An 18,958-nucleotide genomic window follows, 5' to 3' on the forward strand; every position below is an offset into this window, starting at 1 on the left:
AAAGCCCATTTCAGCCCTTTTCCCAGTGCGTCATTTTGCTAATGAGAAGCAGGAGGCGGGGAAGGGTAGAGGGTGGGGGCGGGTCTTATCATTAATATTCATGACATGTAAACGTGTTACCTCTGATTGGCTAACAGCACTGTGACGCTACCTCTAATAGGTCAGAACAAGCAGATGTGGGTGTCTTACTATGGCGAGAGAGAAGGAACAAACCGCGAAGGGAAAAATACTGTGCACTGACGTCATTAAGGTGCGACGCGAGGAAATAAAATAAATTCAACAAATGTTTGGGTTTTTACTGAACAAACAAACAAATAAAATGAATGAGTGACTTAAAAAAAAGAATGTGGGTGTCTTTGTAAAAACTGTTTTGATTGGCTATTATAACAGAGCATGCTGCATGCTTTTTGGTTTTGTAGCGCAGAGTACCTGGCTAACTGCAGGAAGCGGTTAGCTGCACAGCTAATGTAGCCATTGCAAGGCTAACGTGGCACCGATTTTAAAACACAGCAAAACATAAGCTCATAAGTTACAGTCAATTTCCAGACTAAACTCAGTTTAACAGAGCATGCTGCATGCTTTTTGGTTTTGTAGCGCAGAGTACCTGGCTAACTGCAGGAAGCGGTTAGCTGCACAACTAATGTAGCCATTGCAAGGCTAACGTGGCACCGATTTTAAAACACGGCAAAACGACTTAACAGTTATACACTTACTTGTTCGCTGTTTGTGGCTGATGCGGCAGGGATGCTTGGTACAGACCCAGGCTTCAGTGACAGTTGATGTGCAAAACCTGCCCTGTACTGTCCCAAGTTGTGGAAACATTCATCAGGAAAATGCTTTCGACAAACATACACCGTCTTAGGTAGACTCGACGGCGTATTATTGAAGTAAAAAAATTAAGCCACTGCGTCTTCAGGGGCTCTCCCGTCGGCAGTAAAAACAGACTCTTTTCTGTGTTGTCACATCCATGTACAGCGCAATTTCCATGTTTCGCTCGCTTAGGTGATGCCATGTTGTGTCCTCTATGGTCTCCTCACTACAACTGGGCGGGCAATTCATACAATGGGTGGGAATCCAGAGGGGGGGCCTGGGGATCATCTCCCTTGCTGACGTAGTAAAGGGAAGAGTTTATCAACGTGCCGTTTTGACGCGCCATTCTCAAATGTTGGGCATAATTTGGTTTACACATTATGAAATTTCTAGCCACTGGGGTGACTTAAGAAGGTCAGAGGAACTCATTTTAACGTTAAAAAAACCTCAGAAAGTGAAAATTTCATGCCATGGGACCTTTAAACCGGTACCAGTCAGGATGAAGCCTTGTATTAAATACACGTGCGAAAATATTGGCTCCTGTTAGGAGTCGTTCATAAAATGTTCTTTCATCAGTTTGAGATAAAATCTTGAAATCAGTGTCCATGTCTAAATCCTATGATTTCTTTTTCAACACTGTATTAGGTTAGGTTAAACTTTATATCCACTTTAAAAGAAGCGAAGAAGTAGTTTCTTTTCTTGTCTTTCTTAAAAAAGTAATTTTATTAAATTTGTATAATGTTAAAGATATATTTAGATGTATATATTTTATTATATACCTGACTTCTTATTCTGACTTCATTAATCAGTGAAAAAAATGTATATTATATTATATATATATATATATCACAACATGCATTAAAATGCTATTAATTGATAATAAAGCATATATTTCTAATAAAACAAAACTTCATGTGTTTTTTCTACTTTGTTTTCAATGATAAGAAAAATGTGATTAAAAAAATAATAATAATTAAATAGATATCATATACACACTCGGTACTTGTATATGTTCAATTTAACACAATTATAAAATGAACTGCAGTCTAGCAGCAATTACAGTCAATGAACACAGATAGAAAGTCAGAAAGTGTCGTACATGTCCATATACACATACAAATATTGTATGTGTATATGGACATGTAGGATATTGTACAATATTTTAAGACAAACACCATAAATATATTTTTAAAAAATGCTACGATGTTGAAATCTATTCTGAATTAGGCACAGGCCAATAAAGTGTTCAGTGTTATGTACAGCAAGAATAATTTATTAAGAGTCGTCGTTGTTGTCGTCTTGAGGAGAGGATACCATCATGACAGTCCTCCCGTCCAATGGGGCAAAGAGAGGGTAGAGCTTCCCGCGGAAATGCCCAGTGAAGGTAAAGATGTGCGATTTTTTCTCCACGTTGTAGAAAGAGATCTGGCCCTCCTCATAGTCGATGTATATTCCCATCTTCCTGGGCACCAGTATGAGAGGCAGCGGCGTCTCAGGGTCTGTGCAGGCGAAGAACTGTCGCGTGCTTCTCCACAGGGTCCAGTAACCCTTTGAGGGCTTCATGAGGAAGCGGCCATGCCTCTTCGAGGACGCAGTGGTGACTCCAATTCTCCAGTAGCCATTGTTTGCTATATCCACCTCCCAGTAGCTGCGGCCTGTCGTGTAACCCGTCCAGCCCAGGACGCACGGCCAGTTGTCGAAGCGCTGCGGGCTGTACGGCAAGTCGGTTTCTTCCAAACCTTCCTGAACCTTCTTCTGGTCATCAGAGAGCAGCAGCCAGGGGTGGGCCGTCAACGGGTCGAGGGTAACTTCAACTGGAGAATGTCAAGAAGAGAGTCTGGTTTAAATTAGGTCAAGAAATAAGTCGTTTTCTTTTTATATATTGTTATCAGAAACGTACCTGATGCGCTGGTGATCCAATCCCACACTATAGAATATGAAACACAAAAGATGACTCAGATGAATGTACACACACACACACACACACACACACACACACACACACACACACACACCAGAGATGCAAATCATAACTCCTTCTGATTATCATTAAGAACCGATACATAATTATCTAGACTATCTAATGCTGCTGTGGGAAACTTACCGGAGTTGGGGATGTATTGTTGTGCTCCTGTTTCAGAAAAAAAAAAGAAACAGAAGTCAGAAAGGGATGAGGTTTCAACAATCTTTGAAACAAAACCTATACGGTATATCTAAAGCTTAAAACTTTCCAAGTGTGGCTAAGAGGTTGCGAATATGTTGCTAGGTCGTTGCTATGGTGTTTCAGGTAGTTGCTTGGGTGTTGATGGGTGATTGCAATATATTACTAATGTTTTGCTTATAGTTGGTTTCTAATGTGGTTGCCATCCTATGTGGGGGAAAGTCATGGCCTAAAGGCTTGAGAAGTAGTTTTGGGACCAAAAGGTTGCTGGTTCCATTCCCTGGGACCAGCAGAAATGGTTGAAGGCTGATCTGGGTACGTTGTATATCGCTCTGAATAAAAGCATCTGCTGAACGCCTGCAACGTAACGTAAAAATGCAAGGTGTATGGTATTGCAGGTGGTTGCTATGGGATCTCCGGTGACTTCTAGACTGTTGTGAAGTGGTTATAACAAAAGTCTAAGAACGCTTATTAAACTCCATCAATCAGAGTAAACGTTTAGGTGAAACATCATTTTCCGAGAGCACTTTCATGACTTTTTAACGTTGCCTAGTTTGTACCACAACACTGTTGGGTTCTGGATCGTGATTGGTCAGAAGGTGTTGATTAATTTTCTTTTCTTTGGTCTCTCTTGAAGTTAATAAGACAAAAAATAAAATGCAGCTTGTCATCTTTTGTTAACGAGAAACTGCAAAGAAGCGTAAACGCCTCCCCGGTCCTGAAGCTGTCAGAAGATTTAAATGTTACATAAACATGTCAAGGAAGAAAACTTAAACATTATATCAACTATCACGATTTTAAAACTGTTTATGTGGAGCGTATTAGAATAAGTGCATTAATATAATATAGAAAGTTAGTATAAATACGGAGGTGATTACAGAAAATGGGCGGCACGGTGGTGTAGTGGTTAGCGCTGTCGCCTCACAGCAAGAAGGTCCGGGTTCGAGCCCCATGGCCGGCGAGGGCCTTTCTGTGTGGAGTTTGCATGTTCTACCCATGTCCGCGTGGGTTTCCTCCGGGTGCTCCGGTTTCCCCCACAGTCCAAAGACATGCAGGTTAGGTTAACTGGTGACTCTAAATTGAGCGTAGGTGTGAATGTGAGTGTGAATGGTTGTCTGTGTCTATGTGTCAGCCCTGTGATGACCTGGCGACTTGTCCAGGGTGTACCCCGCCTTTCGCCCGTAGTCAGCTGGGATAGGCTCCAGCTCGCCTGCGACCCTGTAGAACAGGATAAAGTGGCTAGAGATAATGAGATGAGATGAGATTACAGAAAATCATGCACGCTGATTGGTCAAGGAATTCAGATTATTTCTCAATAATCACCTCGAGAGACTCGGCAAAATGGCGGGCAATTGCTTTGCCACCGTAAGAGAGGAAGAATTACAGATTATGAACGAAAATGCTGTTTCTAAATAAAAGCACTAAAGATGCTACAAAGTTTGGTCTAAAATTATTCAAAGGTAAGGTGGAATTGGGATTTATTTTATCAATTTCAAAACAAAAGTATTTTGTGCAACTCAGCGTAGATAAGTGACAAGTCTGCGCCGCGCTGTTATTACATTTACATGCAGCTTTTGAAGATTGAAATAAGTTATATATATGAAATAATCACCTGTGCATTTATACTAAAAACAATTATCCACCTCAGGCTCAGTGAATATCAGTGAATAATAACCTCGACTTCATCTCAATTATTATTCTCCAATATTCGCTTCACCTTTGGCGAATAATTGTTCAATAACAGCAGCTCTGACAGTCGATCAGCTGGAAAATATTAATATGTTATTGTTTCTATAGCAAGAGCGAACTCACAGGGGCTTGTAAGGCAGACGGTCCACTTACAGTAAACAGACTAAAGAATGTGTGATCATTGATACGGTGAAGTTTTCTGTAAGGAGTTGTTTATTTGTCATTGATGGAAGGAGTCTCCGGTGTCAGCACGTTGTAACAGTTTCAGGTAAAACTGTAACTTTATGCTTTCAGATATCTTCAGGACAAGTAGTGGTGTTTATTTATTTATTTTTTTCTCTCTCTCTCATTATCTTTGAGAGAGAGAAGGAAAAGTGACAGCACAGGAATGATGTGTAAAACTTGTCATTCTTTAAGAAATAATAATTGTTAGTATTAAAGTACTGTGTTATAAAAGGAATGAATCACTTCAGGACACTATGCTGCGTAGCGTTCTTGGGTCTGAGCTGGCCTCGTCACGCTCGTCATTGATGAACATAATCCATCAGTGACGAAGAGAAAATTACTCGCAGTCGTCACAGTGACTGATGTATTTGTCATCTTTATCATTATCATAAGTCATCTTTTGTAGAAATCCCTCCACAAATCCCTCCGTTTGCTGAAATCCAACCCCAGTGAAGAGACGTCGGGAAGCCTGATTGTAAACAAGCGCGTGCTTGTGAACAGTAAAAATCGACCACACGTAATGACCAAATGAGCGCCAAGCTTTTGACCAATCGCAGTGCATCTTAGCCTGGCGTGGGGGTGTAATCATCTCTGCATGAACCAAACAATGGCACAGTCTAAGGGCCCTGTCACACTACGACGTTCTCACCAGCGTTCGAGTAACGTGTTGCGAAACGCAGAGGAACGTCGAGAACGTTAGAAAAAAGTTACAAGAAAGTTAGACGAGCGTCGGCAAACGTTGGGGAACGTCGAGGGACGTCGGCGAACGCTGAGGGTGAAAAATAGTTTTGGGTGTGCACAAAAATTCAGGACGTTCTATCAAAACGCTACTTACACGTTAGAGGAACGTTACACGAAAGTTTGCGGGCGTTACTCGAACGTTACTCGAAAGTCAGGACGTTCCCTGGACGCTAGGCGGACGCCGGCCCATCAGGGTCGAGTGTCCAGCGCGTGCCTAGCGCTTGGGTAACGCTTGCCTAACGCCTGTGTAATGTCCATCGAACGTCTGTCCAGCGTGTCGCCAACGTTTTTCAGCGTTCGTCAGCGTTCGCCGAGCGTTCTTAACGCTCATGTAACGCTCTTTCAACATCTTTCTAACGTCTGTCAGCGTTCTGAATTTTTCCAGCGTCTGTGTAATGTCCAGAACATTACCTGGACGCAAGGCAGACGCTACCCAAATGCTATGATAACGCTATCAAAGCGCTGTGGACGCTATGAGAACGCTAGGTTTTGCTGCTATTTTGGACCACAAACGTCGCCTGACACTGAGGGAACGTTGGCTGAGCGTTACCCAAGCGTTACAAGAACGTTACAACATCGTTGACCTAGAAACTTAATTTGAAGAACGTCGACGTTCCCCGGCGTTTCTCAAATTTTTAAAAACGCAACCAAACGTCGAACAAAACGCTATAGTGTGACAGGGCCCTAAGCTGACGAAGTTTTTGGGCGGGGCTTCTTCAAGCGCTGAAGATGATTTAAGGGCTGAAACAGCCACGGGGGAGGCACACTCAGAGCCCCTACCGTTCCCGAGCACATCGGACAGTGTCAGTAATACAGGGGTCGGTGTAAAAAGAAAAAAAAAGCTAAATTGCAGTCAGTCAGCAAGCAACTGAAGGGAGCTATGTTTCAGGGGGCGTGGCGTGTTGAGTCCCCGTGGTTCATGATGAAAAACGCCGTGTTCGATTTGTAAATTGATGGGAAATTCAGATTCCTTCACTGTTGGTTGTTCCCAGATTCTTCTTGACTCTGTTCAATTGTAAATCAACTTTTATGTTGAAGTAAAGGCTAAAGGGAGCCCTAATACCTCTTTAGAATACAACCCCGATTCCAAAAAAGTTGGGACAAAGTACAAATTGTAAATAAAAACGGAATGCAATAATTTACAAATCTCAAACACTGATATTGTATTCACAATAGAACATAGACAACATATCAAATGTCGAAAGTGAGACATTTTGAAATTTCATGCCAAATATTGGCTCATTTGAAATTTCATGACAGAGGCTGGAAAAGTTAAAGGTACAAAAAAGGAACAGCTGGAGGACCAAATTGCAACTCATTAGGTCAATTGGCAATAGGTCATTAACATGACTGGGTATAAAAAGAGCATCTTGGAGTGGCAGCAGCTCTCAGAAGTAAAGATGGGAAGAGGATCACCAATCCCCCTAATTCTGCGCCGACAAATAGTGGAGCAATATCAGAAAGGAGTCCGACAGTGTAAAATTGCAAAGAGTTTGAACATATCATCATCTACAGTGCATAATATCATCAAAAGATTCAGAGAATCTGGAAGAATCTCTGTGCGTAAGGGTCAAGGCCGGAAAACCATACTGGGTGCCCGTGATCTTCGGGCCCTTAGACGGCACTGCGTCACATACAGGCATGCTTCTGTATTGGAAATCACAAAATGGGCTCAGGAATATTTCCAGAGAACGTTGTCTGTGAACACAATTCACCGTGCCATCCGCCGTTGCCAGCTAAAACTATAGCTATACTATAGCTATAGTAAAGCTATAGTTCAAAGAAGAAGCCGTATCTAAACATGATCCAGAAGCGCAGACGTCTTCTCTGGGCCAAGGGTCATTTAAAATGGACTGTGGCAAAGTGGAAAATTGTTCTGTGGTCAGACGAATCAAAATTTGAAGTTCTTTATGGAAATCAGGGACGCCGTGTCATTCGGACTAAAGAGGAGAAGGACGACCCAAGTTGTTATCGGCGCTCAGTTCAGAAGCCTGCATCTCTGATGGTATGGGGTTGCATTAGTGCGTGTGGCATGGGCAGCTTACACATCTGGAAAGACACCATCAATGCTGAAAGGTATATTCAGGTTCTAGAGCAACATATGCTCCCATCCAGACGACGTCTCTTTCAGGGAAGACCTTGCATGAACATGACAATGCCAAACCACATACTGCATCAATTACAGCATCATGGCTGCGTAGAAGAAGGGTCTGGGTACTGAACTGGCCAGCCTGCAGTCCAGATCTTTCACCCATAGAAAACATTTGGTGCATCATAAAACGGAAGATACGACAAAAAAGACCTAAGACAGTTGAGCAACTAGAATCCTACATTAGACAAGAATGGGTTAACATTCCTATCCCTAAACTTGAGCAACTTGTCTCCTCAGTCCCCAGACGTTTACAGACTGTTGTAAAGAGAAAAGGGGATGTCTCACAGTGGTAAACATGGCCTTGTCCCAACTTTTTTGAGATGTGTTGTTGTCATGAAATTTAAAATCACCTAATTTTTCTCTTTAAATGATACATTTTCTCAGTTTAAACATTTGATGTGTCATCTATGTTCTATTCTGAATAAAATATGGAATTTTGAAACTTCCACATCATTGCATTCCTTTTTTATTTACAATTTGTACTTTGTCCCAACTTTTTTGGAATCGGGGTTGTAATTCCCTGCTAAAATAACCTTAAGGAAGCTCAAACTAAAGAGGTTTATTTGAGCTTGATGGTGCACGGGGAGCCCAAAATCAAAGTGTCTCTTATTAGAGACTGGAGTGGAGCCCAAATTTTATATGTAATGGAGAGGCCTCGCTGTATCTGTACAAATATTTGAATTGTGCCAGTTTGGTTGGTATAAAGTGGTTAGCGCTGTCGCCTCACAGCAAGAAGGTCCTGGGTTCGAGCCCCGGGGCCGGCGAGGGCCTTTCTGTGCGGAGTTTGCATGTTCTCCCCGTGTCTGCGTGGGTTTCCTCCGGGTGCTCCGGTTTCCCCCACAGTCCAAAGACATGCAGGTTAGGTTAACTGGTGACTCTAAATTGACCGTAGATGTGAGTGTGAATGGTTGTCTGTGTCTATGTGTCAGCCCTGTGATGACCTGGCGACTTGTCCAGGGTGTATCCCGCCTTTCGCCCGTAGTCAGCTGGGATAGGCTCCAGCTTGCCTGCGACCCTGTAGAAGGATAAAGCGGCTAGAGATAATGAGATGAGATGAGATGGTTGGTATAAACCTTTATTAAGTCCAATTTGATACATTGATATGATACTTCTTTGACTTCATTTTTCAAGGAAAAAAGCAGAGAATATTTTTCAGAACCCTAAGCGCACATGAATATGACAAATTCTTCAGGAAAGTGTAATTAACTGGAATTCTTTTACTGTTCGAACAGAAAGATGTTTCAGTTCAAACAACTGCCCCTGCCTGGACTTTCACATTATTATGTGTTTGATAAGAAATTCATCCGAAGAATGCTGGAGCATTCCTTTAATGATAAATAATCATGGATTCGGTTTTCTCACCTGCTTCCCAGGAGCGCTGCTTGGCCGAAAGCCACAGCTGAGAAACCACATCCTGCATTAATGAAAAAACACACGAGAACATAAGAAACTTTTCCTCTGCTGACGTGCCTCATCCTCATCACCTTCACTTACTGTTCCATATGCTTTGGATTTAATTGTTTTAAATGATCTACCTGATTAACAGAGTATGCTACACATACAGGACTTTAGAGTGTCTTATCAGACGTATATCATGCATGCACAGAAGTCATGGGTCCTGTATTAAAGCTCTCATTCAGCCTGCGTGCAGAAAGCCCCATGAATTGAACTTCAACCAGCATTTTCTAGTAATCATTAACTTATCTTATTTTTATCATACATAACCTCAATAAACACTGACAACGGTGTGTCATAAAAGTCTCTTTCACTTTCTTTCACCCAGCTTCATCCTGCACACACAACCTTCCAGGTCATACACTTACACAAAGGTCTTAATGTATAACAATATACAGTTCTCTGGTTTCTGGGTGGAAAACAACAAAAACACACCTCCACTGTACAATTTAGCTATAAAGATAATCAATAAAAAAAAATTAACTGTATCCTGTAATAAAACAGTACAAAAATTAAAAGTAAGAAATAATATACATTGTTAAAAAAGTGTATGTATTAACTGCTTAACTTTTATTTAAATTGTTAAATTAGACTAAATTATTTATCTATTAATTTTTGAATGATTAATGATTAAGTATTATTGTTTATTTGTTCATTCTTTGTTTTATTAAATAAGTATTAATAGGATAACTTTTATTTAAATTATTTAAATAAATTAAATGGCTTATTTATGGATTACTAATTATTAAAATATAAATTATCAATCATTAAACTGTTTACTATTTTATTTATTTCAAATATTTTATTTAAATAACCTTCTTTTAAACCGATACCTTTTTTTAAATCGCTTTGTTTCAAAAAGTGAAAATATCTTGAATAAGAGCAACTTTATTTATGAATAGCTATCTTTTTTTATTGTTATAGATTATTATAAATTGAGTACAAACATTTTCAGCCTGTTTCAGATGCTTTTACACATTTTGAGTTTGAAATTTTCTTATCCTAATGACAAATAAATGCTTAAAATTAGAAACTAAAATGATATGCCAAGATTATTTTAAGCTTGAAGTGAGCCATAAAAAAAAGTCTCGAAATGTGTTTAATAATCTTATAACAGGAAGTACTGGATTAATTTGATGATATTCATCGCTCAGACATTTTTTTTTTGGGCAGTGTTTTCATTTTCTTCAAAGGGTGCACAAACTTTTGCACTCAAACTGTATGTGAATTGTTTAAAAAGCTCTTTTGGACTTCCCTGACTTGTTCTGAAATCATTAAAACTAACTAGTGTTAGTTAGTTGGTTAGCTTGTGTTGGATAACTTCATGCTGTAACTGATGGTAAATAAAGAAGCGGATTCTCGTTATCTGACCTTGCTGTCATCCTTTAGTAAGGACCAGGTGATGAACTCAAGCAGCGGCATCAAAGAAACGAGCCTCTTCTTCTTCAGGCCGAGCAGACGAAGCATCTGTGCTAGCTCATCTCCCAGCATGCCACAGCTCTGAGTGGAAAAAGAAGCGATAAACACTCGGCCTATTTGCCAAGTTAAAATAATAACAGCCTTGTTATGGTGTTCTGTAAGACCTCTGAGACACTCTGGAGCTCTTTGGCCCACTCCATGACTCTCTGCTGTACCACTTCTCCATGCTCCTCCTTCTGCTCATCATCCTCACAGCACTTGAACCTCTCCTGCAGCCACGGGCTCTGTTTAGATACCTAACAGACATCAGGGTAAAGTAAATTTTTTGTATCAACATCATCATCATCATCATCAACAGCATTATTTCTATTTAACAACTCCATCTATCCATCCATCCATCCATACATCCATTTTCTTCCGCTTATCCGAAATTGGGTCACAATGGCAACAGGTTAAGCAGGGTATTCCAGGCATCCCTCTCCCCAGCAATGCTTTCCAGTTCCTCCTGGGGGGATCCCAAGGCGCTCCCAGGCCAGATGAGATCTATAATATAATCTCTCCAGCATGTTCTGGGTCTACCCCGAGGTATCCTCCCAATTGGACGTGCCCGGAAACCCTCCGAAGGAGATCGCCCAGGAGGCATCCTAATCGGATGCCCAAACCACCTCAGCTGACTCCTTTCGACATGAAAGAGGAGCAGCTCGACTCCGAGATCCTTGAGCTCCTCACCCTAAGGGTGAGCCCAGCCACCCTACAGAGAGAGCTCATGTCACCCGCTTGTATCCATGATCTCATCCTTTTGGTCACTACCCAAAGCTCATGAACGCAGGTCAGGGTTGGAATGTAGGTTGACTGGTAAATTGAAAGCTTTGCCTTCTGGCACAGCTCCCTTTTCACCACGATGGACTAGTACAATGCTCGCATTACTGCCCCAATCCGCCTGTTTATCTCACGCTTCATTTTGCCATCACTCGTGAACAAGACCCTGTTTTCCATGTTTAACAACTGTCAGGTTATTTTGGACTTTCTGTGATATAAAGCTCAACAGGTTGTGTGAAAAATATACAGAAGATGTGAGAAGCAAGGCTGGGGCTGATTTCTTTCTAGCCCAGGCTGTACGTTCATGCAGCCTGGTGACCGTCAATAATAACACTGAAAACCTGAGTTTGGCACAGCCTCCAAACATGGCCACTCTGGACTACACTTCCCAAGCACTACAGTGCCCCTCATCTCCAAATTCTAGGAAGTGCACCTGTTTCCCATCCAGTTGCGAAGTATTGTTCTGTGTCCGCATACCTGATCATACCAAGCCTTATCTTCCAGTTCTGACCCCGTTCCTGTGACTTTGACCTCTTTCCCATGTTTACTTTGACTCTGTTTTCTCGCCTAATCTCCGACACGCCATTTGCACATCAACTAACCCTAGCACGTCCTCGACTACGCTTTCTGATTGCTGTTTTGGATTTGGTCACCAGTTTGTAATGCACCCGCTCTCCCCTGCATTTGCATCCGTAAGTGCCTGCACCCTGACACTGACAGTCGTGTCAGGTGTGTCATGTGATCACACAGAGAGAAAGATTTGCAGTCCAAATTTTGTGCTGGGTGGTGTAGTGGTTACCACTATAGCCTCACAGCAAGAAGGTTCTAAGTTCGAGCCCAGTGGCAAACAGGGGCCTTTGTGTGTAGAGTTTGCATGTTCTCCCCGTGTCTGTATGGGTTTCCTCTGGGTGCTCTGGTTTCCCCCACAGTCCAAAGACATGCAGTTACGTTAACTGGCTAGGTTAAACTGCGTGTGTGTGAATGCGTAGAAAGGAACTGGGCACCCTACCACTGCAATTTTGGCCGTCAACCAAAACGTGGTTCGCCTCAAGCAGAGGTCGGGTTCAGCAACGACAATGATGATTGTTAGTAAATGTTTCTACAATGAAACTGCAAATGCACTCGTGGTATAATGAACTCGAACAAGGTCAGTTAGTTCCTCTGTTTTTGATTTTTTTTTCCTCAAAATGTGTTTGAAGAGTAAAAAATAAGCTAAAAATAATATGCTAAGCACACCTTGCTCAAACTTTTTAAACAAAAAGATGAAGAAGTTTCTCAGTGTTCCATGTTTGGCATTTGAAGGAAATGTGGCATGAACCCCAGAGAACTTGTGACACTCGAACGAGACTGTCAATGACGGCGTAGCTCACTCTGGCCCCATCTAGTCTGGAAGGAACGATCTAAAGTGGGCCACCTTGCGCAAAAATGTTGCAAGCTATATACAAGCTATAAAGAGAAGTGATATCCACCCTAGGAATACCGACCTATTTGCCAGAAAGAATCCAAAATGGTGAGGAATTGACCAAGAAGAAGCAATTTTTGTTGATCTGCTTAAGGCATTAAGGCTTAATTAGTCCATAACTTCATTAATAATTGTAATTTCGCAAATCTGGGTAGAAGTTATACGCACCCTAGGTACCCCTACCTTCATGCCAGAATCAAGCAAAATCGGTGAAGAATTGAGAAAGAGAAGTGATTTTCATGAAATGTGGACGAGGATGGACAACACATGATGGCATAAACTTATCGCCTGTCAGCCGGATGAGCTAAAAATGAGAAATCACAAATGCAGCTGGCCATCAGCGTGCATGTGTTAGTTTGCTCCACATCATTCATGTCATCAGGGCCGGATTAGCTTATTTTTTACTCTTCAAACACATTTTGAAGAGTTTAGCTCACTGTCAATGAAAACACCAAGATTTTTAACCATTTCTTTAGTTTTAATCCCTTTTGTGTCAAGAATAGTGGTAATCCTGAGTCTTTCATCTTTTTTTCCAAATAGAATTACTTCTGTTTTATCTGTGTTCAGCTGAAGAAAATTTTGTGACATCCAGCTATTGATTTGATCGATACACTGGTAGAGACATTCAAGGGGGGCATAATCATTAGGTGATAGAGCAAAATAAATTTGGGTGTCATCTGCATAGCAGTGATACAAAATTGAATTTTTATTTATAATTTGCCCAAGTGGGAGCATATAAAGGTTGAAAAGTAATGGTCCAAGAATCAACCCCTGGGGGACACCACAGGTCAAGGACATTGACGTTGAGGAACAATTTCCCAGGGTAACAAAGAAGCTTCTATCTTTTAAGTATGAATTTAACCAATTGATAACTTTACCAGTCAATCCAACCCAGTGTTCAAGTCGATATAGCAGTATGTTGTGACCAACAGTATCAAAAGCTGCACTGAGGTCCAGTAATACCAGGACCGATGTTTTGCCTGCATCAGTATTAAGACGTATGTCATTTATAACTTTAATCAGCACTGTTTCAGTGCTATGATTGGCACGAAATCCTGACTGAAAATTATCAAAATGGCTGTTTGATATCAAGAAGGCAGTTAATTGATTGAAGACAATTTTTTCCAGGATTTTCCCGATGAATGGTAAATTTGATATTGGCCTGTAGTTATTTAACACTGAAGGATCCAGATTATTTTTTTAAGGAGGGGCTTTACAATGGCTTTTTTTAGGGACACAGGAACAATGCCAGTCTCCAGGGATGTATTTATAATTTGAAGCACATCTGTAATTATAAGATGAAGAACAGACTTAAAAAAGTTGGTGGGCAGAATGTCCAGTTCAGATGTTGAGGAACTGAGATTTTGTACAGTTTTTTCAAGAGTCTCATAATCAATTAACCAAAATTCTGACATTGTGTTGAAGTTATCTATCTGTGTCATTGGTGATTGCAGTTTTTCAATTTTTTGCAACTGAGATATATTATGAGAAATATTCTGCCGTATTTTATCAATTTTACCTTTGAAAAAGGATGCAAACTCATTGCATTTATTAACTGAGAGAAGTTCAGGTGCTAATTGTGGTGGGGGATTAGTTAGCTTCTCTACTGTTGAAAATAGCACACGGGAATTGTTCATATTCCTGCTGATGATGTTGGAGAAGAAAGACTGTCTTGCTTTACAAATTTCATAATTATAATTACAAAGCATCTCTTTATGGATTTGATAATGGATGTGAAGTTTAGATTTGCGCCATTTTCTTTCAGTCTTTCTACATTCTCTCTTTAGCAGTTTAACAGCTGGGTACTGCTTCCATGGTGCTTTCTGCTTATCATTGACTCTTTTTATTTTGAATGGAGCAATATCATCCATAATTTGGGTCATATTTAAATTAAAAAATTCCAGTAAATCATCTACAGAGTCTGATATTTTGGTTGAGTTCTGAGAGAGAGCTTGCTCAAAGAGAGCACATGTGTTGTCTTTTATGACTCTCCTACCTATAGTCGTTGAGCTATTCTGAATGTGAGGAGACATAGAAACATCAAAGAAAACACAGAAATGATCAGATAAGGCCAGGTCAACAACAGTATTAGAAACAGTAAGACCCTTTGTGATGACGAGGTCAAGAGTATGACCACGAGAGTGGGTCGGCCCCTGTACATGTTGTACTAGGTTGAAGTTGTCAATAATTGCAAGTAGTTCTTTGGCATAAATGTTATCAGTATTATCTACATGCAAGTTAAAATCCCCAGATATAATATGACAATCAAACTCTAAGCAAATGACTGATAACAGTTCACCAAACTCTTCAAGAAAGACTTTGGCTGAATGTCTCGGAGGCCTATAAATAGTTAATAATAATATGTTAGGAGAGCATGTAACAAGTGCACATAAGTGTTCAAAGGACATAAAATCACCAAGTGAGGATTGTTTACATTGAAAAGAGACTTTGAATATATTTGCGATCCCTCCACCTTTCCCTTGTTGGGTAACATTCAAAAAATTAAAATTTGGGGGAGCTGCTTCAATAAGGGTGGTAGCACTATTTGCTTGATCCAGCCAGGTTTCAGTTAGAAGCAAAAAATCAAGATTGTGTTTGCAAATAAGATCATTAATTAAAAATGACTTGTTTAAAAGTGATCTAACGTTCAGAAGAGCTAGCTTTACAGAAATTCTAGAAGTAATATCTGCTTGTGCACTCTGATGCTGTTTTAAAACAGGAAGGAGATTAGATTGGTTCACCCCCAGGGTTAAATGTGCTCTATGTTTTCTGTTTCTTATCAACACAGGAATAGTGTCAACATTGGGTCCCAGCTGGTTTCCAACACTACACCCATTTGCAGGGACCCAGAGTACATCAAACAAGACTTTCTAAATGTTCCATTTGGTTTGAGGGTGAAAGGATTGGAGATGACATGTATCTTTTGGATGGTGAAAAAGATTTGTAGCCAGCTGAAAGTCCTGGACGAACACAATTTTGATGAACTGGGTACACTGCTTGTCGCGACAGATTTGGGCTGGAAAAAGAGAGTGTAGCCATTGGGAGCAATTTTTTCATGCTATTTGGGAAATCCATCCGAGGAGAAGTGGAGTCATCTGTCCTTGAATGTTGGGAGGCCTGCAAGTCAGATGTTTGTGTGTCCTTGATGACGACTTGCAAAGATGATTGTTTAGGCTTTGTAATTATGTCAGTCTGCGACATCTTATCAACTGTTTTCCTTGGTGCTGGCTGAGAAAAGATTGCAAGTTTGTAGTGGTCTGCTAAGACTTTGGCTCCAATCCAGCTGAGTTCAGTGCTATTTGGCTTGTAAAATTCTCTGCAATTCCAGAAAAGGTTAAAATTGTCTATGAAGTTCATACCAAATGAAGAACAAGTTTTTCCAAGCCAGGTGTTAAGACTGAAGAGTCGAGAAAAAGCAAAACTTCCTCTCGCTGGGAATGGGCCACTGATAAAAGATTGAATTCCAGTCTTATAGAGCTCAGAAAAAAGTTTTCTGAAATCATCTTGGACAAACAGCTGTTCTCTGAAAACATCATTTGCTCCCACATGCACAACAATGCGTTTAATAGTTTTATGCTCGGACATGAGTTTCAAAATGCTGTCTTTGGTGTCAGAGATGGATGCATTTGGAAGACAACAAATAATCATCTCATAACCTTTTAATTGTCTTACAGTGGAATCACCAAGAACAAGGGTTGTGGGATCAGGTGGTGTTACGAGCTGCATTTTGCCTCTTCTCACAGCTCTTCGATCTTGGTGCGATCTCTTTTTACTATGTGTTTGTCCGCTTGACAAATCCTCTTCCACATCCCTGAGGCATTCAAATTTGTTCTGAAGCCTTATGGGCTGTGGATTTTCCATAGGATTGTAGGTCCTATTGTAATTTGTAGAATGAGCTGGTGTTGAAGTAATTACTCTTCTGTTTTTATTTTTGGGCTTACCACCCATCATTTGCTAGTTTTCTGTACTCACATTTTGCACAGCTTGAGTTATGAATTCTTCCACTTGATCTGCAATGTCCTCAGTCTGTCGGAGTGCAATCTCTGCATTCTCAGCCACTGTTTTTGTACTCCTTTCCTGAGATATCGCTTTTAATTCGTCCGTCTTTGGCAGAGCATTAATTTTTGATTCCAGAATAGAAATCCTCTGTTCTAATTCCATGCATTTTCTGCAGGATTTTTTGCTCCCTGGCATTTTGTAAAAAAAAAAAAAATAGTGGAAATTAAATTAAAATTAAATTAAAAGCTTATAAAGATGAAAAATAAAATGAGAAAAAAAATAGTGGAAATTCAATGAGAAAGTAAAGTATAGAAATAAAGATCAAGAAAGCAGGAGCAAAGCAAAGAAGCGTCCTACTCGCTTCTTTGCTTCTTCGCTTCTTTTGGATCCTGGAAGTCCAAAAACTGGATTACAGCAACAACTCTTTTCAAAACTTCCCGCCAGTATTGCCTCTCTGCATCCATTTGTTTGACAAGATCAGAATCAACTCTTCCTGTGTTTTTGGAGCGATTGTGTAATGCTAGCATGCAAGCCCTGTGTTCCTCACTCCTCTCATGCTCACCGATACGCTCAGAATGTTTCCAATCAGAAAACCCATGGACAAACGTATTGTGCTTACTTGAAAATGGCTTGCAAGCAAAACATAAGATGCAACCAGTTGAAGGGGAGTAAAGTAGCCACTGCCTAGTCACAGATTGGCCATTAGGTAGAGAACATTTGAGTAAGGAATTTGTGAAACTCCTAGTCATGCCCCCCATTGTCCTATCCCTACTTGAGGCAGGGTACTTTTCACTTCGATTTTGAAAAGCAGCTGCTCCTCTACTAACCAGAATCGACTTGGCTTGTTCAGTAATGGAACTTGGCCATAAAGCAGAGTCATTATCTGTTTCACACCAGGAGTTTGAGCCCCCAGCTTCTGGTGTGATACTGGTCTCAGTGTACCCCTTCTGACTTGACAAGACTTTCTCAGGCGATGCCTGGTCTGACGGTGAGTCTCCTGTACTAACAAAAGTGCAGTCTTGGTCGGTTGTGGTATTTGGCCGTAAAGCACGGTCATTAAGTGTTTCACAACTGGAGTTGGAGTCCCAAGCTTCTGGTGTGAAACTGGGCTCCGTGCACTCCTCCTCACTTGGAAACACTTTCTCAGGCGATGCCTGGTCTGATTGTGGGCCTGAGGCCTGAGCCTGACAGGTCAGGTCTACACTTGATTGGGTCTGTGAGGGCTCCTGTATGATCAAGCCAGTAGTGATCTCTTCATTGCTACAACTCGGGCCACTGATGACATTATCAATACTTGAATCTTGAGGCTTGTCGAAAAAGTTAGAAATCAGAGGCACATTTTTTAAAAAATCGGCCTGCTTTGCATCCCTGATTTTTTTTGGCTTTTCGTTTTGAAGCCCCACTCTTTTGTACTGATGCCAAGTGTAATGTGGGAGTGTTATATCTATTGGATTTTCACTGGGACTTCCTAAATTTCTCACAACTGATTATAATAATTATATATATACATACATACATACATACACACACACACACACACACACACACACACACACACGCAATACAATAATTAAAGGCAATGAGCCTTGAAAAAGGCTTTGAACCTTTGAAGGTGCAGTGTTGTTTCTAGTAATATAATATAATATAATATAATATATAAATGGATATAAGCCTGGGCGGCACGGTGGTGTAGTGGTTAGCGCTGTCGCCTCACAGCAAGAAGGTCCTGGGTTCGAGCCCCGGGGCCGGCGAGGGCCTTTCTGTGCGGAGTTTGCATGTTCTCCCCGTGTTCGCGTGGGTTTCCTCCGGGTGCTCCGGTTTCCCCCACAGTCCAAAGACATGCAGGTTAGGTTAACTGGTGACTCTAAATTGACCGTAGGCGTGAATGTGAGTGTGAATGGTTGTCTGTGTCTATGTGTCAGCCCTGTGATGACCTGGCGACTTGTCCAGGGTGTACCCCGCCTTTCGCCTGTAGTCAGCTGGGATAGGCTCCAGCTTGCCTGCGACCCTGTAGAAGGATAAAGCG

At 41.0% G+C, this 18,958-nt stretch overlaps 1 protein-coding gene across 1 annotated transcript in view; it reads right to left on the reverse strand.

Annotated features, from left to right (window-relative positions):
* Positions 1 to 2,085: 2,085 nt before the first annotated feature.
* Positions 2,086 to 18,958, reverse strand: part of si:dkey-219e21.2 (E3 ubiquitin-protein ligase TRIM39) — a 32,501-nt gene continuing 15,628 nt past the window's right edge. The window contains exons 6-11 of the mRNA XM_060940379.1: positions 10,817 to 10,948; positions 10,605 to 10,733; positions 9,141 to 9,192; positions 2,915 to 2,941; positions 2,711 to 2,737; positions 2,086 to 2,624 (exon numbers count right to left, since the gene is read on the reverse strand). Coding sequence (XP_060796362.1) covers positions 2,086 to 2,624; positions 2,711 to 2,737; positions 2,915 to 2,941; positions 9,141 to 9,192; positions 10,605 to 10,733; positions 10,817 to 10,948 — 906 coding nt within the window. The remainder of the gene's footprint in view (positions 2,625 to 2,710; positions 2,738 to 2,914; positions 2,942 to 9,140; positions 9,193 to 10,604; positions 10,734 to 10,816; positions 10,949 to 18,958) is intronic.

The sequence above is a fragment of the Neoarius graeffei genome, chromosome 14 (genome assembly GCF_027579695.1).
Source record: "Neoarius graeffei isolate fNeoGra1 chromosome 14, fNeoGra1.pri, whole genome shotgun sequence".
Lineage (NCBI taxonomy): Eukaryota > Metazoa > Chordata > Actinopteri > Siluriformes > Ariidae > Neoarius > Neoarius graeffei.